The 24,681-nt window shown below is 45.6% G+C and overlaps 1 protein-coding gene across 1 annotated transcript in view; it reads right to left on the reverse strand.

The window, feature by feature from the left end:
* Ppm1l (protein phosphatase, Mg2+/Mn2+ dependent 1L) overlaps nt 1-24,681 on the reverse strand; it is a 276,634-nt gene that overhangs the window by 64,009 nt on the left and 187,944 nt on the right. The window contains exon 2 of the mRNA XM_005085690.4: nt 24,444-24,618. Coding sequence (XP_005085747.1) covers nt 24,444-24,618 — 175 coding nt within the window. The remainder of the gene's footprint in view (nt 1-24,443; nt 24,619-24,681) is intronic.

Consider the following 24,681-nt stretch of genomic DNA (forward strand, 5'->3'; position numbering starts at 1 on the left):
GGACATATGAGCCCGTCCCCTATAAGCAATTGAAAGATTTAGTCGCGGCAGTGAAAGACTTTGGGGCTACAGCAGATTACTCGATCGCCCTTTTGTGCAGAATCTGCGTCTCACCGCTGACGCAGATTGGATTGAGTTGGGCAGAGCGTGCCTGACCAAGGGCCAATTCTTGGACTTTAAGTCCCTGGCCGCTGATAATGCCCAGACACAGGCTAGAATAAATATTCAAAATGGGCACCCAGAACGGACAGCAGACATGCTCCTGGGCCTTGGACGATATTTGGGCAATCAGGTTGGCCTCCCCATGGATGTTTATCAACAAATAAATGAAATTCATTATCGGGCCTGGAGAGTGCTCCCCAATAAAGGGGAAGTGGCTGGTAACTTGACAAAGATCATTCAGGGCCCCGCGGAACCTTTTGCAGATTTTGTAGCCAGGCTACTTGAGGTAGCAGATAAGACAATAGGTGGTGCTGAATACACCATGCCTTTTGTACAACAAATTATCTTTGAACAAAGTACAAAAGAGTGTCAAAGGGCCATAGCCCCAGTCAGACATAAAAATTTAGACGCTTGGATCAAAGCTTGCCGGGAGGTAGGGGGCCCCCTGACTAACGCTGGCCTTGCTGCGGCTGTGCTTTCCGTCACTAAAGCCGCTCGTGATTCCAAAGGAAAAGGACATTTAAAAAGAAATTGCCCTAATGGCACCGTCTCGCCTGGGCAACCTGCATTGACAGGTTCGTGCATGCCTGGGACTTGTCCACGCTGTAAGAAAGGCGAACATTGGGCAAATGAGTGTCACTCCACTAAGGACATAAATGGCCACCCCATTCTTCCGCCAGATACAGCCGGGTCAAAAAACGGGGTGAGGGGCCCCCGTCCCCAGGGCCCAAAAATATTTGGGGCATTTCAGACCCCTATGTCAGCACAGACTCCCCAATTGATGGGGCCAAGTCAGTCGCCCGGCAAGCAACTAGCAGCTCCGCAGGGCTGGACCTCTGTGCCACCTCCGGATTGGTATTAACGCCTGAGATGGGGGTTCAGATTTTGACGTTAGACATGTCGGGTCCATTGCCAGAGGGCCAAGTGGGGATAGTTTTGGGACATTCTTCGTCAACAATGAAAGGGCTTATGATTTTCCTGGGAGTAATCGACCTGGATTATACTGGGGAGATTAAGCTTCTTTGTCACTCCCTGTCAGGGGTTATTTCAATTGCTCCTGGAGATCGCATTGCTCAGCTCCTGCTCCTGCCCTCGTCCCATGGGATGTTTCCCTCAAGAAAAGGGGCCAGAGAAAAGGGAGGCCTGGGCTCTACAGGAGTTGATCTGGCTTGTTTGTCTATGGCTCTTGATGACAGACCTGTATTGCAATTAATCATTGAAGGGAGGGCCTTTTATGGCTTAGTGGACACTGGCGCTGACAGGAGTATTATTAGAATTAAAGAGTGGTCTAAACAATGGCCCCTCCAATGCTCGGCCCAATCCCTACAGGGCTTGGGCTATGCACACATGCCCTGTATAAGCTCGGAAGAGCTGGTCTGGAAGATGGAGGACCAACAGGGCAGAGTTCAACCTTTTGTAATTGACCTCCCCATTAATCTTTGGGGCAGAGATATCCAACAGCAGTTACAGCTGCGGTTGACAAATGAGTTCTCAGAGGAAAGTAAAAACATGATGTCAAAACAGGGGCTAGGAAAAAATCTTCAGGGTATATCTCAGCCCATCATCCCATCTGTGAAGACAGACCAGAAAGGGCTGGGTTTTTCTTAGGGGCCACTGACTCATCGGCTTCTGATATTCAGCCTCTCCCCATACCTTGGACAACTCAGAAGGCGGTGTGGGTACCCCAGTGGCCCCTTTCTCAAGAGAAATTAGAAGCCGTTAAACAGCTTGTCCAGGAACAGCTTCACTTGGACCATATTGAGCCCTCTGTTTCGCCATGGAATACACCAATTTTTGTCATTAAGAAACCATCTGGAAAATGGCGATTGCTCCATGACTTGAGAGCTGTTAATAATCAAATGCAGATCATGGGACCTACTCAAAGAGGTCTCCCATTACTTTCTGCTCTACCGAGAAATTGGCCTGTGATGATCTTGGACATTAAAGATTGTTTCTTCTCGATCCCCCTGTGTAAGCAAGACAGGGAGCGGTTTGCTTTTACCATACCCTCCATTAATCATGAACAACCCGATGCCCATTTTCAATGGCGGGTCCTCCCACAGGGGATGGCTAATAGTCCTACAATGTGCCAACTGTTTGTGGATGCTGCCTTGTTGGCTGTGCGGCAGCAATATCCTGATGTGCGTATTATTCATTATATGGATGACATCCTGTTGGTAGCCCGTTCCCTACAAAATCTTGAGGATGCCTTTCAAAGGACAGTTTCTACACTGGAGGCTCGGGGCCTGGTTATAGCTCCTGAAAAGGTACAGCGTTCGACCACAGCTAAGTTCCTGGGGATGATAATTCAGCCAGATACTGTTCGCCCCCAGAAGGTCTTATTCCGACTCAACATTTTGACGACACTCAACGACTTCCAGCAGTTGCTGGGGGATATCAATTGGGTTAGGGGCTATCTTCACCTCCCTAGATCTGAATTATTGCCCCTATTTTCCATATTAGAGGGCAATCCTGATGTGACCTCCCCGCGGGCCTCGACTCCTGCAGCAAAGCGTTCCTTACGCTTGGTGGAGGAGGCACTGTCCCGGGGACAGCTTAATAGGTATGATCCATCTCTTCCCATTTCTTTATGCATCCTAAAGACAAGACATTCTCCCACTGGTGTGTTATGGCAGGATGGGCCCCTCTGGTGGCTACATGGCAATTCGGTGGGAATGCGGACCCTTAATTATTATCCTGCCCTAGTAGCCCTTCAGGCCATGATTGGCATAAAATTTTGCTTAACATCTTTTGCAAAAACGCCGGATAAGCTAATCATTCCTTATACCAAAGATCAGGTAGAAGTTTTGGCCGCCACTGTGGATGATTGGGCAGTTTTACTCTGCTCCTTTTCTAATATTATAGATAATCACTTTCCAAAACATCCATTGTTAAGTTTTGTGGATGATAATCTGGTCTATTTTCCCAAGGTCACTTCACCCGTTCCCCTGGTCGGTGCCGTGACTATATTTACTGATGGGTCAAAAACAGGAAAAGGGGCGATGGTTGTGGGACACCAGCTGCCTCAGGTTTTTTCTTTTCAACCTGATACACCCCAAGCAACTGAATGCTTGGTGGTACTTGAAGTTTTCAAGAAATTTTCAGAACCCTTTAATTTGTTTTCAGATTCCCAGTACGTGGTTAATGCGGTTTCCTCCCTTGAGGTGGCTGCCTCAGTTCGTCAGGCAAGCCCCGTCTCAAATATCTTGTTACAGATTCAACACTGTATTTTACAAAGAAGCCATTCCTTTTTTGTTGGCCATGTTAGAGCACATACCTTGCTTCCTGGCTTTACTGCTAAAGGCAATGAGCAAGCTGATTTAGCCACCAGAGCATTGATGACTATGGTGGTTGCAGATCCCATCCAGCAAGCTCGGGATTTTCATAACCTATATCATGTCCCCGCCGATACCCTGCGGAGAAAGTTTGCTTTCACCAGACATGATGCTCGAAGCATTGTAAAAGCCTGTTCTTCTTGTATCACCTTCTTTCATCCCCCTCATGTAGGCGTTAACCCCCGAGGCCTACGACCAAATACCTTGTGGCAAATGGATGTCACTCATGTTCCAGAATTTGGCTGTGTCAAATATCTTCATGTCTCAGTGGATACCTATTCGGGTGTCATTTTTGCCACCCCTCTGGCGGGGGAAAAGTCCACTCATGTCAAAACCCACTGCCTGGAAGCTTGGGCGGCTTGGGGCAAGCCAGTCCGTCTGAAGACGGATAATGGCCCTGCCTACTCTTCCAAGCGTTTTCGCACCTTCTGCACACAACTTCAGGTTGCCCATACCTTTGGCTTGCCTTATAATCCTCAAGGCCAGGGGATAGTGGAGAGAGCTAATCGCAGCATCAAGGAACTCTTACAAAAACAAAAAGGGGGAGTGGCTGAGACTGCCTCCCCTAGGAACAGGATTGCCATGGCCCTTTTTACTCTCAATTTCTTGATAATGGATGACAAAGGCCGTACAGCGGCTGACCGACACACCTACCCCACCCCGGATAGGGTAGGGGATGTGATGTGGAAAAATGTGCTGGATAACAAATGGTATGGCCCGGACCCCGTCATTCGGAGGTCCAGAGGAACTGTTTGTGTTTTTCCACAGGGGCAAGAAGCACCTCATTGGGTTCCGAGTCACCTGACCAGAGTCGTCGAGACTCAGGAAAATGATTCCGCAATTCGTCAAGATATTGATGCTGTCGATCCTGTGGAAGATGATACAGAGTCGAGCGGAGCAGAGATGGGGGATTCTGTCAGCCTTCCCCAAGCCGATTCCTGTCAGGCATAATGCAGCTGTTTTCCCACGATTTTTTATCAGTCAGAAAATGTTGGGTCTTCCCATGTTACCCCTTGATATGCATGTGGCCCCCTAAGGGGAGAATAGAAGTTTTATGGAAGAGGGTTCCCTATGTTTTACTTTGGAAATAAACCCGGGATCATGCATTGCTCTAAGAAAGCAGGGTTTGGCATGGTTCCAGGAGGATCAAGACTTTACTTTGGTTTCCCAGGAGAGAAGGAATTGGCAATTTGGGCCAGGGAATCAGTCGGCCCCTTTTCAGTTTAGCAATTATTCTTATACCCAAAAGGTCCTTTGGTTCAATGGTACCTTTGTGTCCTTCCCCAATGTTTCAGAAAACGAGTCTCTGCCTGTCCAGCCACGACTTGCTCCACACTGCTGGGGCTCCCTTAAGGAAGGAGAACTTTGGCCTTAGACAGACTGTCAGTCTCACATGGTCGCCTGGGCGGATAGTGCACATAGATTCACCTTTTCGCCTGATATGCGGGGACCAGCCCCTCATAGGTTCTCGTTTACCATGGGTTTTTTTATGCAGGCGGATATTATGATTCCCTATGATAAATGGTTACTTTGTGGTGCATATGGTAGCTGTTCAGATATTTCCCCTTTTGTATTATTGGGAGGGGGGGAGGCAGGATATAGTAAGTTTAGTTGTGTGTATAATCTGACTGAAAGAGAGGTAGCAAGAAATAGAGGGGGAGGGATGGTGCTGGGGTTTATGCAAGTTAATGGTACTGGAGGATGCACCAAAAGGTTGGAAGATGTTGTAAGTGTTACCTCTTCCCCAGTATGCCTTTACCCTCCATTTCTGTTTATTTTAAGTAATTCTTCTTTTACCAATTGCTCTAATGAGACTTGCTCATTATCACAATGCTGGAACACGGCTAAATACACTCGAGCCTTGGTAGCACGGGTCCCTCGTTGGGTCTCTGTGCCGGTAGAAGCCCCTAGTATGATGACGTTATTTCGTCACAAGAGGGACTTCGGTGTCACGGCTTTGGTGGTGGTCGCAATGTCCGCCATAGCGGTCTCTGCCACTACGGCGGCTATTGCCATGACTACTGCTGTTCAAACAGGCGAGACGCTTAATCGGTTGTCCACCGCTGTGGCCTCAGCCCTAGAAAAACAAACCGCCATGGATGCTCATATTAAAGGTGGATTAATGGTGATCAACAAAAGAATAGATTTGGTACAAGAGCAGGTGGATATTCTTTGGCAGCTGGCCCAATTGGGCTGCGAATGGAAGTTGGACGCCCTGTGCATTACCAGTGTTCAATATGAAAATTTTACTAGGGCTGCCAATTTGTCTCGCTCTTTGTCCTTGTATCTTGCAGGAAATTGGTCTGAGGATTTTGATGCCACCCTGGAAGACCTCAGGCATGCTGTAGTCCTAATTAATTCAATGCGTGTGGATCTCAGCTTGGCGAAGGGACTACAGTCCTGGATCTCCTCTGCCTTCTCCCTGTTCAAGGAGTGGGTGGGGGTAGGGATGTTTTTTTGCATGCTGCATAGGAGGGTGCGTACTGTGCCTTTGGTTGACCTGCGGTGTCCCGTGATAAGGCAGTAGTGCTGCAGGCACTGGCTGCTCTTGAGAAAGGCAACTCCCCCCCAAGTATGGTTGTCCGCTCTCAGGAGCCACTAGCCAAGCACGGCCTTTGCACCCTCATGGGATATTTGCCCATTGCACTGAGGAAGGCGTGCTGGCCCCTTCGTAGCATTGCCTTTGCACCTCCAAGGGCTTGATCCCATTGCACTGGAGAAGGAATGCTATGAGGTGTTTTTGGCCTCCCTTGACCGATCCACACATCATGAGGTGAAGACCTGATCAGGAATAAGACCTGACTTGGCCCTGAAGGAAACAAGAAGGGGGAACTGCAGGGAGCCATAAGTTGTGGCCGCCATTCCAAGATGGCAGTGGGCCCCTGCAGGGCTGGAGTAAACAACTCCATATAGGGTCATAACCAGAATCACCAGCTCGAGCATGCTCAGTGTCTTCAGCTTGCTGGGCCAATCAGGGAGCCTGAGGTGGCTGCCAGGGGTGCTCGACCAATAGGACAGTTGCACGCTGCCTCAGCTCCTATATAAGCAGCTGCAGTCTTTGTTCGGGGTCCCTCGCTTCCTGCTCTCCCTTCAACCAAGAGGCTCCAATAAAGCGTGATTTGGGAAGAATCCTTGTCTGGTGGTAGTCTTTCCTGCTGGTCAGGGAGTGCTCCACAGTAGTCAAGAGTGGAGAGTCACCATGTAATCCTAAGAGGAGAGGGCACAAGTCTGGCATTCTTGGTAAGATAAGACCTTATAAAAATAAATGTTAGTAATTATGGGTTAATAATTAAGTCAGAGCTAGCCATTAAGAAACCATAGCAAACAGCCAACAGCTTCATAATTAATATAGTGTTCTGTGTGTTCATTTGGGATTGACGAGGCTCTAGGACCTGGCTGGCGGGAAGAATGCACATTATAACCATCCAGGGAAACTTGGTTCTATATATGAAGGATCCTCATCTCTCTGGAGTCTGTTCCACATTTCAGCGTCATTCCTTAGGTCTGCATCTGGCTTTGAAACGACCTTCTGTCTCACTCAGGTCCTCTCCCTCCTCAGCGTCACAACTCCTCCAGTACCCCCAGCTGGCTGGCTGGGCCCAGTAGATGCTCAAACAGCTTATACTGGAGTGGCTCAGGACCAAACACTGGAACCCAGATTCCAAGTGCCCGTCAGTTTCCTGTTTCTACTAACCTGCTTCTCCTACAAATCTCAAGACCAAACTGCTTCACTGTGACATACTTGTCACACTTTAGACTTCTCTCATGTTTTGTTTACCAGAGACACTCTTGGTTCTAGATTCTGGCCATCATACATTGTCTAGAATCATCATCTCACTCTTGGTCTCATCTTCAAATCCGACATTTATGTTTCTTTGCTTGGGTTTTATAACTTGGTGTAAAATGTAATTAATGTATATCCTTTAATATATATTTATTTTTAAAAAGTGCAGAAATTGCCTGTTGCACTAATATCCAACTGTTTGATTATAGAATTTTATAGGAAAGGAAGACTAAGCCTTAGCCAGAAGTGGAGTGACTGGAAGGGAATGAAACATGAACCTGTGGTCCCTTTCCAAGGCCAGGACTATGGAGAGTGTGAAGAGGACATCTGGAGAACGAGGGCACCATTAGGTGGGATCACCTTCTTCACCCCCCTTGACCATATTTCTCCTGTATACAGAGTGTTGCTAGACTGGCCTCCTGCTGGGATCCAGCTAAGAACTTGAGTCAAGGATATATTAAATTGGGGCATAGTGAAACATTTTTATGTGGCTTACCATTACTTTCACACATAATTAAGTTCTTGCTGACACAATTCCATAGGTCAAGGACTGAGGGGAGGGAAGAGAGGATTCAAATCAGAATTTGGCTGATTCTAGGGTCAATAATGTCACTACCACACTATGACTATGTTGCCTTCCATATGCTTGCCAGTCCAAAATGGTCTTGGGCTTCTTAAAGACACGCAGCTTAAAACAAAAGTAAACACAGAGCCTCTGGTGAGAGGGAGACATGGGCACTGGCAAACAGAAAATTAATCACCCACCCACAGCAGGCACCGAGCACCCCTAACCCTAAGAGACAAGTAAAAGTCCCAGGTTCAGCAGCTTCAAGGAATCCATTTAAAGATCAGCACTACCAAGCCAGTCCGACTTTTCCAGAGAGGAAGAGTATTTGACCACATCTGTCACATCTGACCTCATTTCATTTTATGTAACTTTCATATTCCCCCCAAATAATCTGTTAAAACCTTGTCAAAAAAGGCAAGTATTTTTAGCTAAAACCATCTTCTTTGGTGCAATACTGATTTCCCTCCAGCACAGGCTTATAAGAAAGTAGAGTCAGCCAGAGGCCTGAAGTTGTGAACATTCTAGAAAAAGGGGGAAACTAACACATCTAATTACATTCCAAGTATGACCTCAGAACTGTGTGCACCCCATCTGAAAATGCAATTACATCTGGCCCATTGCCTTTCAGATGTGACTTTTCAAATTTTATTTATTTATTTATTTATTTCTTCTTTCACAATTCCATGCATAAAGATTTGATCCTACTCACCCTCGTTGTTCGCAGTCCCCGTACTCCCCAAACTCCTGCCCACATCTCCTCCAGCGTTAACGTCTGTCTTCTATCTTTCCTTTACTTTGTGGGTGTGTATGTGTGTGTGCTTGTGTGAGCACATGTGTGTGCATGCAAGCTCCAGGGCATCTAATTAAGGTTGCCTGACATAAAGAAAGTAAGTGAAGCTGAGCTTGGAGCTTCTTCCCTCTTGGCTATCTTTCACAGTACTGAGGGAGCAGGGTCGACTGTCTTCTTACGCAGTTGTGAACCCACGATACCAGCCTAATAGCCAGGCTGTGCCCACTGATAGAAACGTAGGTGACCGTCATGGGATAACCAACCGCTTCTCAATTGGACTCAAAGCCTGTCCCGTTAGAGGAAAATCAGGCCTTGTACCATACACTTGGTCAAAAGACGGGCTCAGAGGTCTCAGGCCCTGGGATGCAGTGAGCAGACTACCTCTGATGTCCTGCTAAATGGACAAGCTGTCCAATTGTTTTCTAATACTTCCACTCATGTCTCTAAGGTTAGAGGTGTTCTCCGCTCTGATTAGAGAAGCTTCCTCTGGCAGTGCATGGTGGTCAACGCAGAGACTTACAATAGGTCAAGGAGATGAGCATAAACGATGGTTCAGTGCTTAGTCCCTCAGGGATGGGGAAGACCTAGCAAGGTCCCACCCTTCCCCGAGGAGGTACAGGCAGTTAAAGATTGCTGAGGGTTGGGGGTCAGTCACATTCCTCAATGATACAGCCACAAATAAATTGCCCTTGGCTCGAGACTGCCCCACCCCCACGCTCAAGTGTGATTTTAAGATACAACCTTGTCTGCAAAGGCACACAGATGAGTTTCTGTTTAATGTGGGTCAGTATTTTCATGAGTGAGCACTGGGAACAAACTGCAAGTCTCTAACTGTGTCAAGCCATTTTCATTCCATGTCTTGCTCCTCAGTGCTAAATCTCAGGGTGAATTTCTTCAGAAGGTTCAGAGAGCAAATTCTAAAAGTAAAACACATGTGCATTCTCTCAAGAAACGTCTTCCTCTACACAACTGTTTAAACCTTACCACAACCAAGTGGTTTCTAAAAGTCAGAGAGGTCTACGTGTCACTCCCACAGGGGGAATCTGTCTCCTCAAGGAACAAAGGTTTCCATCCAGAGGAAGGTAAACAAGGACAGGCCACTACACTGTAGTAAAAGGTGAAATCCAGTCAGTGACTTCATTTTTCAACCCCACCCCCTACAAAACAGCAAAAGGAGCCCAGAAATACAGAAAACTTTTCCTCTGAGGGTCACTGCTGGTCAAGTGCTGGAAGTCACACACAGAGTTCACTGAGTCACTCTCTGGGTCATCTTAAAAATCAAAGGAACAAATCCTCAGATTTAATAAAAACATAATAAATCTTAGAACATTAGTAAAGGGAAGACAAATGCAGGAGGGACTGAAGAAGAGAGAAAGAAGTTAGAGACTTGATCGCCAGAGGAAAAATGCCTTACTCTTGAAGCATTAAAGACAGTGCCCAGGAAACCTAACCTTCATGGGGCTGCAGGACTCAGTAGTTAAGAGCACTTCCTGCTCCTGCAGACCACACAGAGCAGCTCACAAACTGCCTGTAACTCCAGTTCCAGGGGATTTTACTCCCTTCTGACCTCCGCAAACACTAGGCACACACATGACGCAAATCTATCCATCCATGCAAAACACACATACCAAAATAAAGAAATCTTACAAACAAGCAAACCCACAAAGAACACATTTCAGCTCCAGTTAGATCTTCTGACACTGGCCTGGTTAACAGCTTGACTCTAGCCTCATGAGGGAACAAACCAAAACTTTGATTCAAAAGCTGTGAAGTATCAAGAGCTTACCACTTTAAGATACTGTGTTTTAGTGTAATTTGTTATGGAGCAAACAAATTGTTATCTAGTACTAGAAACTAGAAAAAAAAAAGAAAACAGAACAAATACAATTCAATTGACAGCTTTCCTACCTAGGAAAGAATAAGGAAGGACAATGAAATAGATAAGAACCAGTACTTGAACACAGTTGAACAAATGTCCTTGTGGTATGAGAGCACATCCTTTGGGTATATGCCCAAGAACGGTATTGCTGGGTAGATTGATTCTCAATTTTCTGAGAAATCACCACCCTGACTTACAAAGTGGCTGTACAAGCTTGCATGCCCACCACCAGTGGAGGTGTGTTCCCCTTACTCTACATCCTCCCCAGCATAAGCTGTCATCAGTATTTTTGATCTTAGCCATTCTCATTGGTGTAAGATGGTATCTCACAGTCATTTTGATTTGTATTTCCCTGACGGCTAAGAAGGCTGAGCAATTCCTTAAGTGTCTTTTGGCCATCTGAGATTCTTCTGTTGAGAATTCTCTGTTTAGATATGTATCACGTTTTTTGTTTGTTTGTTTTTAATTGGATTGGTATTTTGAAATCTAGTTTCTTAACTTCTTTGTATATTTTGAAAATCAGCCCTCTGTCAGATGTGGGATTGGTGAATATCTTTTCCCATTCTGCTGGCTGCTGTTTTGTCTTGTTGACTGTGTCCTTTGCCTTACAGAAGCTTCTCAGTTTCAGGAGGTCCCATTTATTAATTGTGGATCTCAGTGTCTGTGCTACTGGTGTTATGTTCAGGAAGCTATCTCCTGTACCAATTCATTCAAGGGTACTTCCCACTTTATCTTCTAAGAGATTCATTGTGGCCGGATTTATGTTAAGGTCTTTGATCCATCTGGACTTAAGCTTTGTGCATGGCAATAGACATGGATCTCTCTGCATTCTTCTACATGCCAGCATCCAGTAATGCCAGCACCATTTGTTGAAGACGCTTTCTTTTTTCCATTGTATACCTTTAGCTTCTTTGTCAAAAATCAGGAGTTCATAGGTGTGTGGATTAGTATCAGGGTCTTCAATTTTATCCCATTGGTCTACCTGTCCGTTTTTATGCCAACATCAAGCTGTTTTCATTACTATAGCTCTATAGTAGAGCTTGAAGTCATTACACAAGGGCATTAGCTCAACTGTGTTCTTAGCAGCATTATTCGTAATAGCCAGAATCTGGAAACAACCTAGAGGCCCCTCAACTGAAGAATGGATAAAGAAAATGCGTTATATTTACACAATGGAGTACAACTCAGCGATAAAAAAAAAAAAAAACAAAGACATCATGAAATTTGCAGGCAAATGTGTGGAACTAGAAGAAAACCATCCTGAGTGAGGTAACCCAGACCCAGAAAGACAAACACGGTATGTACTAATTCATAAGTGGATGTTAGACATAGAGCAAAGGATAAACAGCCTACAGTCCACAATCACAGAGAAACTAGGTAAAAAGGAGAACCGTAAGATGGACCCTCCTTGGGAAGGAGACATAGACAAGATTCCTGGGAACCTGGGAGGGGGGAAGAAAGGCAGAAGGAGAGGGGGAGGGTGGAGAACATGAGGAAACTAGATGGTTGAGATGGGGGAAGGACAGACAAGGAGAGCAAGGAAAGAGACATCTTGACTGAGGGAGCCCTTACGGGGCTAGTGAGAAACCTGGCCCTAAGGGCATTCCCAGGAATCCACAAGGATGACCCAGCTAAGACCCTAAGCATAGTATAGTAGAGAGGGTGCCTGACCTGGCCTTCCCTGTAATCAGATTGATGACTGCCTGAATTATCATCATAGAACCTTCATCCAGCAACTGATGGAAGCAGATGCAGAGATCCACCACCAAGCGCTGGGCAGAGTTCCCAAAGTCCAGTGGAAGAGAGGAAGGAGCGTTAATATGAGCAAAGATCAAGACCATTTTGGGGAAACCCACAGAAACAGCTGACCTAGGCTAGTGGGAGCTCACTGACTCTGGACTGACAGCAGGGGAACCTGCATAGGACTGAACTGGGCCCTCTGAATGTGGGTGACAGTTGGTAGTCTGTGGGGCCAACGGCAGGAGGACCAGGACTTACCCCTAGTGCTTAAATTGACCTTTTCAAGCCATTCTCTTGGGGGGAGGGGATAACTTGCTCAGCCTAGGTATAGGGAGAGGGCCTTGGTCCTGCCTCAAAGGGATGTGCCAGACTCCCCATGGGAAGCCTTACCCTCTCTGAGGAGTCAATGGGGGATGGGGTGGGAGAGCAGGAGAGCAGGAGGTGGGGAGGGAGTGGGAGTGGGATTGATATGTAAAATGAGGTAATATTGTTTTAAAATAAAAAAAGAACCAGTATCTGTAGGTCTCCGATGTGCCCTGGGCAGGAAGTTAATTTACTTCCAGCAAATTATAAGTAAGCTGATCTAATGTAATGAGAATGATAAAAGAAGTCTCTGTGTCCGTTACTTCAAACAGAGATAAGAGAAAAATGGCCAGCGTATGCAGTGCATAGCCACTATTTTCTAAACACTATCTCCTCATCAAGGCGTCATCACAAAGCCAGCGGAACTTCACATCTAAGGACTTACTTTTATTTCACTTTATTTACTTTCCTTCACTGCATGGCTTCACAATGAAAACAGTGTAGCTCAGGAGAGAGCTAGAGATGAACACGTCAGGGGATGACGACAGAACAGACACACAGACACAACAGTAGAGTGAAGCTGGGGTCTGGTGGGGTTCCCTAATCAATGCCACCATGTGTGGGGTGCAGCTTCAGTAGGAGGTCTCTGGGGGTGAGCAGTCTCAGTCTGTGAACATCCTGGAGGAGGAAGCCGCAGTTGCCAGTCTTGCTCACACCCACCCGTCACTCACAAGCAGTCATTCAGACTCCCAAGGAGAATGCTGCCATCCCATCCGGAGAATGTTGCCATTCCTCTTGAGCCTGGCACACATGGGTAATGGATTCGCTACTTTGCCATGGGCTAATTCATCTTGAAGTCCTCAAAAGGCTATGCTCATGTCAAAATACACATTCACTCAGAACTTAACTCACTCACAGCTTTCTCCACTCCCTACGCATTAGGAAGATTTTGTTAACTTTCATTTAAAACAAAACAAACAAAAAACAGAAAATACACATAGTGAAGGTAAAAATACAAGCAACATACTGGCATCAAAAAGAAAAGTTAATGGTTTCATAGTTTTTCCATCTAGAGTAACTGCTAAGAATTTCTTATCCCGGATAGGTGACTACTTTTTTGGACACATATGAAAACACATGCCTAAGTTGTAAGTAACGACTCACTGTGCCACTAAGCTCAAAGAGCCAGCTACCGGAATTTGCTTATCACAGAAACAATTAGCCACGTTTTTTGGTTGTTTGCTTGAGCTGCCCGCTAGCTGCCATGCTGAGCTGTGACATCACAGCTCACCTGTTCCTTCACATAATGCTGTATGTAAAGCTTCTATAGACGCCTCGGAGCACCCTTCAAAAAGAGGTTAGTACAGGTACACGTAATAAAGAGGTAGGACCTTAAGTTAAGGCTGGGGTAGGGAGGGGGAGGGCCAGGCACACCGTGTGATTGGAGGTCAGCAAGGCAGACAAGCAATTGTACAGCAAACACAGGCGTGAAGGACTTCACGGGGATTGCAAGAAGCCTGGAGTACGAGGAAAAGAATACTTAGGCTCCGGCTAGCACCTGAAATAGCCAGAAGACAAACAAGAGAAGAAGAGTCACACGTTCTGAGTCAAGAAGCAGAAAGGCAGACAGAGCCAAAAGAACTTCATGGAGGCTTGTAGCAGCTACACTAGGGCATGGGAATTCTGGGAAGGAAAAGGATGTTATCTCAATAAAGGACAATTATTCCTTCTCTTTAGCATGGCTTATGGTAAATCTGCTTTTCTAGGGATGGTCCAACTGGATGAACTCATATTTTGGATGGCTTGGAAAGCCACCCCTACCCACCAAGGCCAGAGAAATAACTTTCTCTAATGGAACTCCAAGAGCCTGGATCAAAGCTGCTATAACACCCCCACCAAAGACGGAACCCTAAAATCATTTAGGAACCTGACCAGGGATTACGGTGATTAACCAGTCTGCCTGCACTTTAGGCTCAAAAGCCATATTTTAGTAAGGACAAATTAGGCTCATTTCTGTTTATGATTAAACCTGTTTCTCAAGGGTCAGGCTATGCCCCACCTGTCACCTTAACTACAAAAGGTTCTGTACTGCCTATTCCAGAAAACAGCAATTATGTCTTCTTTCAAAAAGTTACTATAACCACTGTGCAACCCTACCTGTTGTTTCAAAAGGTTGCTATGACTACCTTGTTAATAACCACCTTGCAATCATGTCTTTGTTTCAGGAGGTCCTTATGACTAAAATGTTATGCTTATGTTCTACTCCTGAAACCCCAATTGTTCTGTCCTCCAAGTCCTCCATTGGGAAACTCCCTACCCCTGAACTGTATGTAAGAACCTTGTCTTCCTCACACCCCATGCTGACCTCTTAAATGTAGTGTTAGGGGGAGGCAGCCTGTGTACATGAATAAAAAAGCTTGCTTTAATTAATTTGGCAATGATGATTTGGGTTTGTGGTCTTTCTTCTTCAATCTTTGGGATTAACAATAGCTCCCAAACATTTCTGGTTACCAGCCAGGACAGGACTTGGGACATTTCTGATTTATGGCCAAGGACATAAACTGAAGCCACCATCTCCAAATCGCCTGCTGATTTCTACTCTTTCCTGCCTCTAGAGAGGTAGCCCTAGCCATCATTAGGAACTAGGTTCGACAATCCATCTGGCTTGTCTAGGCTGCGTTAGGCTGGCATGTGTGGCAGTTGGGATAATCCTTCATTGAGCACTGAATTGCACATTATCTGCATGCTGCACAGAAAATGCAAAAACCCAGCAACTTACATATGCTTTTATCGATGTCTAAAGTAGGAAATGACCACAAGATGAATCGCTTGCATTTGGTAAGTGATACTATAAGATTCCACCTTCTGCCTGGACACATGGGGGAGGGCCTAGGCATTGCCCCGATGAAATGACAGACTCTGGGGATTCCCCATGGAGGGCCTCACCCTCCCTGGGGAGCAGTGTGGGGGTTGGGTGGGGGTCGGAGATTGCACATTCTGTTCTGGTCCGGGACACTTGTCACTCTCTTGGTCTTTTAATTAACTGTTAGCAAGGGGACCCCTTGAGCCTGGAAACACCCTTGGTCTAGAATGCTCTATCGTTTGCTTTTTTTTTTTCTCAGCGATTAAACTGTCACCCAAGGAATGTGAGTGTGAGCCATAAGCTTCCTAAGAATGTGGCCTGCTTAAGAAGTAACTGTGAAGGGAACCCACTGCGAGAGTGTTCCCTGCTTCAGACCCAATGTCCCCAGTTCCAGCCCCCTAGGCTCACATTCCTAAATCAACTCGAGAGCCATTGTTTCAGGTTCCGTTTCTGGGGAACCCAGGGGAAATCCCAGCACTCAGGAGGCAGAGGCAGGGGGATCTCTGCGAGTTCAAGGTGAGCCTGGTCTACAGAGAGAGTTCCAGGACAGCCAGGGCTACATAGAGAAACTCTGTCTTGAAATTTAAAAGAAGGAAAAAAGAAGCAGCTTCATTCTGTTTATTAAACAGAATTTTGTAATCTGTCAGGCGCCTCCTTTTGCCCTAGCTGTCAAAGAGCTGAGGAGAAATTAGGTGACTCATTACAGCACAGTATGACACTTTTTTGTTGCATTGTATTTTGTGGTTAGCACATTTACTTTGATTTTCTGATTTACAATATTATTATTATTAACTATGGTAAATTATACTTTTAAGTAAACACATCAGTTATACATAATAAAAAGGTAATTTGTGCTATTTCTTTTTGTTTAATGAAACCAATTGAGCTCTGGAAAGGAAAAAGTGAAGTGTAAATGATTCATACTGATAGCAAAGATTAGCAATAAATTCAGAACAATTCTTCTAGCTTACCTGTCCTTCCCCACAGCTCAGATCCAGCACCTGACTGGAACCTGGTAGACATTAAATGTCTGTGTGAGCAGACAGTGGTTTCTGTCGATTCCTCTGCTGTTTGTCAGTTGCCCTTAGACTGACGATTACAGGGTTATAACAGCACAATCAGGAGCCTTTCAAGGGTACACATGACAAAAACTCCCCATCACACCAGCCTCGGCCTTAATGGCCTAAGCCACACAGTAGAGGCAAGGATATTAATTAATGAAATCAACATAATGAATTCCTCCAGCCACTAGGTGGTGGCTTGAAAACCATGTGTCTCACAGGGTAATTTACTGAATGAAACCAAGAGTGTCTAGCAGATGGAGAGACAGAACTCAACGTCTTACAAATGACTTCAATGGTAGTACAGTCCTGTGGTTACAGATCTTCAGAGTGTAAAGGTCAGCCTGAGGATGCTTTTGTCTGACTCCCACACAGTAAGAGGACAGTCCAGATACAAGAAATCCTATCATTCAAAAGACCATCTTATTTTTCTCTACAAAGTAAAGGGCTTGTTATTAACTTGGATCACCTTAAAATTTGTAGCAAGCATCACAGCAAGCCCACAGAATGTTGACTATGAACGCTCAGAGGCACAGAAGAGACAGGCCAGGGAAGCTCTGCAGCTGTGGGAGGCACCAGCTACTCTTTCGGAATCGCCTGGCCCAAGTACTTCCTTTGATGTGTATATGTTCTCCTTAGTCCTTGTTATGAAACCTACTTCAGACACAGGTAGCAGCTCTGCTTCTCTTGTGGCAAACAATGACAACTTGATTAGGAAGGTACAGCTCTTGCACAAAGTCTGAATCACTGGAGGTGACATTTGCTGATAGCCTAAATTTCAGTGTTAACTTGTAACAGTTTACTCAGCAGAATTCGCTGAAATTTTAAATGTTCATCTTGCCCTCCATAAAATCTGCACTAATATATCTTCAGAGTGGGTTTGAAGCTTTCTATTTTAAAGACCATGAAGCAAATGAAAAATGTGGATTGATTTTCTTCTTTCAATAACTCCCTAATCAGACTACTTTTGCAAGATCCAATTGGAATTATAATTTTTTCTATGTTGGGAATTTCATAAGCGAGCAGGCAGTGCTGATCACATATTAATGCAATCTAATCAAGCTCATTAGAATTACTTGGAGAGCAGTGCTCAGAATTCGGTAGGTAGTGGCATGGCAGAGGGCAGGAACAGATCTGTAAGGCAATGAATGGCTCATAGTCACAGGCACATAGAAGATAGCACCCCACAAAGCCTGCCTTTAAACCGTTTCAAACGCAGCCGGCCAAACAGTTCAAAAGACTCACGGGCACTCCTGTGACTTTCTGATGTAGTGAATCAAACCTTCCCAAGGCCAGCTCTTCCTCCTTTGCCCATTTACTGAAGCCATGGCTCTGAGGGTTCCTACCACCACGTGTTTGTAAAAGCATGTGCGCACACACACACACTCACACACACACACACACACACACACACGCATGCACGCACACACACACTCACACACACACTCACACACACACACACACACACACACACACATACTCAAAATAATCTTTATCCTGAGTGAAGGACCACGTGGCCATCTGGATGTTTCTAGTGGTCCATCGTGCCTGGCTCAGGTGCTCATGTGGTCAATGTCTACACAGGGAAGACAGAGTCACACACTGTTAAAGCTGGGAGAATCTTAGGAAACCAAGGCTGCTGTTTTACAGCGCAAGAGTCAAGCACAGAATCACATGCGGAGGCACTTTCAAGCTATGAGGCAGTTTCCTATTTCATAGGTAGGAAAGTTTAGTTATTCTTCTCCAACACACACACACACACACACACACACACACACACACACACACACAAGATTAGCTGTTTAAAATCCTGGATATAAAGGAAAAATAAAACAAATTAAATACAAACTGGCTTTGCTTAAACATTGGAATTAGGGCCCAATACACAGCTCAATTGTTAAAGTGCATGCCTGGCAAGCATGAGGCCCTGGGTTTGGTCTTCAGAACTCAAGCAGAGGGGAGTGGGCAGGGCTAGGAATTATCGACCAGAAAGCTCTTGGTTTATAAGTGAATTCTGGCTACCTATTTTCTCCATTCCTTTCCTATGGCTAATAATTGGTTACATTAAAAAGTCTCCATGTATCTGTCAATCATACTACTACTCAACAAAATTCAGGGATTCTATATGGGAATGAGAATTGAAATATGTATTATATTAAAAAAACATTAAAGGGACACAGGCATAGTGACTATGATATAGTTACCCAAACAAGTTATCAACCATCATAAGTAGTTTATGAGTTCATGAAGAAGTATGTTCAGTGTTAAATTTTGCAAAAAGATATAAAATTGGGCATAAGTAACAAACTCAGCAGAGAAAAATGACTAGAGGGAAATGCACTAAAGATACTAAATGGTAAGATTAAACATTGTCTTGTTCTCTCCCATTTTCCCTATTTTAAGAATGTCCCCCCAAAGTGTCTCCATTACCCTTATAACAGAACAGTAAGTCAGACTGCCAAGCTGTAACGCGCCGCACAGTCAGGACCAAGGGTCCCTTTGGAAGTCCCTTTTGGGCTCGTTTTTGTCTCCCTTTCAGTTCCTGCCAGCGAGTCCCTGAGAAGACAGCTTTTCACCCAGGGACAGACTGACAGGAGATAAAAGTAAGGGAGCCTCAGTGTCTCCTCCTCCCCGGGGGCCTGTTTGAGAAACCCTGAGAAAGTCAGCCTGTCAGCATGAGGAACTTCCTGCTGTAACCACACTTTCTACCGTGCTCTTAGACAACCTGGAAGGGCCCTAAATAATTCACTCTCTCTTCAGCATCTGGGTTGCTGGACTGCTGTGCGGTCTTTCCCTGTGACAGTAAATGGCTTTCCTTTCAGACCACTGATTACTCTGACACTAATGGCTCAATTAAAACACAGATGTAACTCTCAGGTATCATCCATTTCAAGGAGAACAAAGTAACCTCAGTAGGGGGGAGCCCTTCAGCTACTCCTAAATTGCTAACAGCACATTTCTCTTCCTGTTTTAAAAGCCACTTCTTTCTCCAGAAAGCACACCAGTGTCTGGGCGCCTTCTCCAGAGTCTCACTCAGGTGCTGCTGCTCCTGCATCCTCTTCTGGGGAGGCTGTGTGACCGCCTGGCACCTGTAAGGGGACCTGCAGGTGTCGGCTTTACCTGAGGGTTCAGGTTAACATAACACACAGCCCTTGGAACGGCTTTCCAAGTGTTGTCTGTGCGTGCACTCAACGGGGAGCTGAGTCTCTAGTGAACTATAAGAACAGAGCTAAACACCCTTGCCTGTCTGAGAAGGGAGCAAAGGGGAGAGCTAAGAAGCAGTCCAGGACACCGCTGTCTCAAGGCAACGAGGGCTAAGAGGCTGCCACCGGGCTGCTGAAGGCAAGCGAGGAGACAGGTATCTGTGCGCCTGTTTCCAGACTTCTGCTCCACAGCCTAGGGCTCTCGAGCCAGACACAGGCTCAGTCACTCAAATAAAAATGGGCCCGCTCTCCTCAAAATCCCTCCCACACAGAATGATAAACCACGCCACCATATCTTTAGCAAAGAAAGCCATAGGTTTTTTTCTTCATGCACAAGCACATGAGACAATTAAAAACAAGGTCCCTTGCAAAAGCACAAATAATAGGTGATGTACAGAAAGCTTCTCTCTCCTGCCTCTCCTGTGGGGCTTCTCAGACAGTGAAATGCTGTTTCAATTGTTTTCACAAATCGTGCCATTGCTTTCCTTCCTTGGAAATTTCTCTGTGCTAACTCCAATATGTTAAAATGTGTGAACATGTGCTTCAATTTAAACAAAACAAACCGAATCTCACCTCTTATTTTGTTTAGCATTGACAAATGCTAGTGAAAGAATCTAAACCACCTATGAGAACCCATGAATGACAAAACTCAGAACGTTTTCTTCCAAAATCCTAGGGGCTTTCCTGTGTTTGACTTGGTTTTCTGAGACACAGGCTCTAGTGGTCCAGGCAGGCCTTCTGATCCCCCTGCCTCATACCCTACTTGGTAGATTGTGGCCACGGGTCAACATGCACAGCAGCAAAATCTGCCTTTGTTGGACTCCCACAGTCATCTCACTCCCCATCCATCACTAACGATTTGCATATTCATGTGCAAACGTGGGGACAACTGGGACTGTCTCCTTCTAGTCAATTATTAGGTACAAAGGACACTGGCAGTGAGAGAAGGGCAACAGGGCAAACGGGAAGCTGGCATCCATATGCAGCCTTCAGAAACCACAGCTACCCTGACTTTCCAGCCTCAGGAGACCAGAAACATCACTCGGAACAAGAAGGCATCCATGAGATTGTATTCACGCTATCAGTTCATAGGAAATGGGCTGTGTGAATGTTTAGTTACTTGAAGCCACATATCTGTTCGGCAGTGGAGTTAGAAACAGAATCTGTATCTTTTGTTTCTGAACACAGTGTCACCTTTTTATCATAAAACTTCTCTATTTGTATAGTCATCAAACTGTAAACCACTCAAGTGACAATCCTAAGCTAGTGCTATGGTCTATGTTATTTTCTTTTCACCCCTATGTTGAATCCCATGATGACCTGGAGACAAGGCCCCCACCCCCCAAATCTTTGGTGCTGATGTCTGGTCCTCAGCTGAAGGCTCTGATGGCTGTAACCAGTCATGGTGACTCTGATTCAATCAGTGTGCTGATTGTCAATGGGTCCATGGCATTTTCAGAAGGCAAGGGAAGCGCGTCATCTCACCGGGACCCCCCTTGCTTCTCTCTGCTCCCAGGCACTATGAAGTGAGCAGCCTCACTCTGCCATACATTGCTGTCATGGCACTCTGCCCCATGGCTAAAGACTGCCCAGCAGAACCTCCGCAACGTGAGCCTAGAGCTCGCCTGTTTGGAAAGGGCTGCTCTCATGTGACAGCCACGGGAGTCTGAGTAGCTTAGTAAAACTTTGTCCCCACAGGAAAGGTGAGCAGGCCAGGAGGGTGGGGTCCTCGAGGAAGGCCAGTGTCATTATAACAGGGGCTTCAGCAAGATTTGTTCATACCTTCTGGCATGGAAAGGTACAGCTGTTTTACAATAACACAATTTCTGACCTTGAGTCTGCTGACCTTTGCCACAGACGTGTTCATTGTCCAATACAATAAGAAATGACTTCAGCGCTGCATCAAGTAACAGCATGAAGGCTCCAGGTGAGACTGGAAACCCCATTGTGTATGTCATGTCTCTAAGTTGTTTCTTTTTCCCCCTGTTTTTGAGATAAGGTCTTTTAGCTCAGGCTAGCCAAAGTTCACTGCACTGCAGAGGCTAACCGTGAGCTTCTCCCCTCCAGCCTCTACTTCCTGAGCACTGGGATTATAGGGACGTTCTATCAAGCCTTGCCTATTTCCCATTTCTTTGCTGAATGTCAAGTTGCTGGGCATTGGCTATTTGAATTGTGGGTAAACACGGTTAGTTGTATTTAAAGGAGAAGAGGGGAAAACAGTTTATTCAACAAGGCAGGGGCAGGGGAGGAGAAAAGGTTCTGAGGCAATGCTGTAGAGAAATGTTGAAGGATTCCCACTCCACCCCCCACTGATTCTATTTTAGACATTTGGAAGCCACCGATGGTGATAACTGCCATTAAGTCACTTAGGCTGACACTGCAGTGGATGAGCATTAGGGACAAATTAACCTCTCCAGAGACCAAGGTGTGGTGATATATTACTTATGATTTGTTAAAGCTTGCCTGAGGAGTCAGAAAAGCAAAGCAGCCAGCCATGGCTGGAGAATGAATGTCTGATCTGACTACTGAAGACCCTGCTCCTGTCTTTACAACCCTCTAGTGCTGGATTAAAGGGTGTGATCCAGGTGCGAGATCGTCTTTGTGTGAGCTGTTTCTCTTTAGGACTGGATCGAACTTGTGTAGATCTGGGTGACCTTGGACTCACAGAGATCTATCTGTCTACCTCTCAATCCTGAGTCCTAGGATTAAAGTGTGTAACCTCACCTCCTAGCTTCTGGCTGCTGGGATTAAAGCGTGCCTGGCTTCTATGGCTTGTGGCTGACTTTGTTTTCTGAATCGGCAGGCAAGCTTTAATAAACCATAAATAATCTACCACTATACCAAGGTGTTCCTAACTAACAGCCTGCCCCTTCCTAACACTGGGATGGTGGATTTAAAATGCAAGAAAGCAAAGGCCGAGACAGCATGGAAGAGGCCAGATGCTGCCGCCAATGAGGGTCTTAGTGAGGGGTGGTTACCTCACAGTACTAAATGCTGACACTTTCCATTCTGGATCCTTCTCTTGCGATGTAACAGCTTTCTTCTGAGTAGTAATATCTTCTCCTATTTTTTCTTGTCTTGATTTAGTTAAATCAGTCGAGCATGAGCGACAGAGGAGGAAGCAGTGGCCTCCTGGTTTACAGCATACCGTGCCTCTCTGTTTATCCACAAACACCCGGTCTCCAGCAGACCTGCCTCCCTGCTCGGACAGGCCAAGGCCAAGAAGAACTCATGCCGCGAGTTACACAGGCGTTGTTTAGCTTCTCAGAGCTTTCAAAGACATTCTGAAAAAGTTTTTCTCCCAAGAAAAAAGGCCTTAAGAACCCCTTAACAAGGTGCGAGAGACTGGTAAGATCCAAATTTGTCTATGCAGCATTAGAAGCATTAATCAGTCATAGGAATTCTAAGGACCTCATGATCAAATATCATATCCTTTATTATTAGAACAACCCAATGGAATATTAGCTCAATTTTATGAATTGCATACCGAGGTTCTAAGAGATTAATATTCTAACGATCACGTCAGCACTAAGCCTGGAAACTTGGACCCTTGAAGTCTCGCGCCTGTGTTTACTCCCTGCTCACTGGTTAGTTCAGCACTGAAGGATTTGTCTCCAAAGGCCAAGCACGTGCACATGTCTGAACATGCCACAGGCCTATCTGATACACAAGGCTCTGAGTTCATACTGTGCTGAGAAACCCAGAGTCTTGTGCATGACAGGCTTGCTGATTAGTTTGTCACCTGGAAAAAAGGAAACCTTAACTGAGGAACCACCTCCTCCATATTGGCCCGAGGAATGTTTGTGATACGATTTTTTTAGATTTATGGCTGCTGTAGGAGGTGTTACCACCCCCAACAAGATCCTGAGTTGTGTAAGGAAGCTGGGCGAGCAAGCCACGGGGATCAAGCCAGAAGCAGCATCCTTCCACGGTCTCTGCTTCAGTCCCTGCCCTGAGTTTCTGCCTAGGCACCCCTCAGTGATGGACTGCCACCCAGGAGTGTAAAATGAAACGCACCCTTTCCTTCCCTGGTTGTTTCTGGTCTGTATGCTATCACACTTTACTAACTGGACCACACCCCTGCCTTAAATTTCATTTTACTAACAGTTTCAGTGAGTCTAAATAATGTTTCACTCTTTCCATAAAATTGATTTTAGCTAACAGACTATACAACAGATGAAAACGTCATGATGAGGGAATCTGTCCATGGCTTCACTTTTAAGTTATACTTGAGGGGATGTAAGGTATGCTGTCAACCAAATGTCTGTTGTGGAATCAGAGAACAGATGTCATTTGAGTTGCTGAAGAAAAAAAGGACCAATCCAAGGGGTTAAACAAGTACCATTTGAGGGACTACAATTTCTGATATAAAAGAGAAATTTCCCAAATCAAATAGAGCTGTCCGATTACTGGTTTTCATCTGGCATTCGAAACCGAAGTGACGGCAGAAGATTAGAGCAATGGCAGCACAGAGGATAAAGAGCCAGAGACACTCCATTTGCAGCAGGCAACGCTTACAGGGACTTGATATGAAGAGAGCATCACCCGGAATAGTTCTGACACAAAAACTGGTATAACATCAAGTCCAATTTGCCCTTAATCACCCACTTCAGAAAAAGGGCCAGATTTAGCCAAGGTCCAGGAGTTACGTGGTGGGGGTGGTGGGGGTGGTGGTGGTGGTGGTGGTGGTGTGTGTGTGTGTGTATGTGTATGTGTGTGTGTGTGTGTGTGTGTGTGTGTTAATAACAAACATACCTGCTTCATCATAGGATACCGTCAACTTTTCCAGCATTTCTCTGTCAATGGACAAGATCTGCTGCTCAAGGATGGTCTGGTAAGACAGAACACTGTTTTCTTTGTCCTTCTCATAATCCTGGAGATGCTGTTTAAGGGCCTCCGGGAGTCGAGATTTTACATATTCCGCTGCAGTCTGTAGGTAAACAAAACTCCGTTAGCACTTCTTATCTTAGGCTTTTTATTTACCCTTAGGTGT

This window comes from Mesocricetus auratus, unplaced genomic scaffold (assembly GCF_017639785.1).
Source record: "Mesocricetus auratus isolate SY011 unplaced genomic scaffold, BCM_Maur_2.0 Super-Scaffold_100009, whole genome shotgun sequence".
NCBI lineage: Eukaryota > Metazoa > Chordata > Mammalia > Rodentia > Cricetidae > Mesocricetus > Mesocricetus auratus.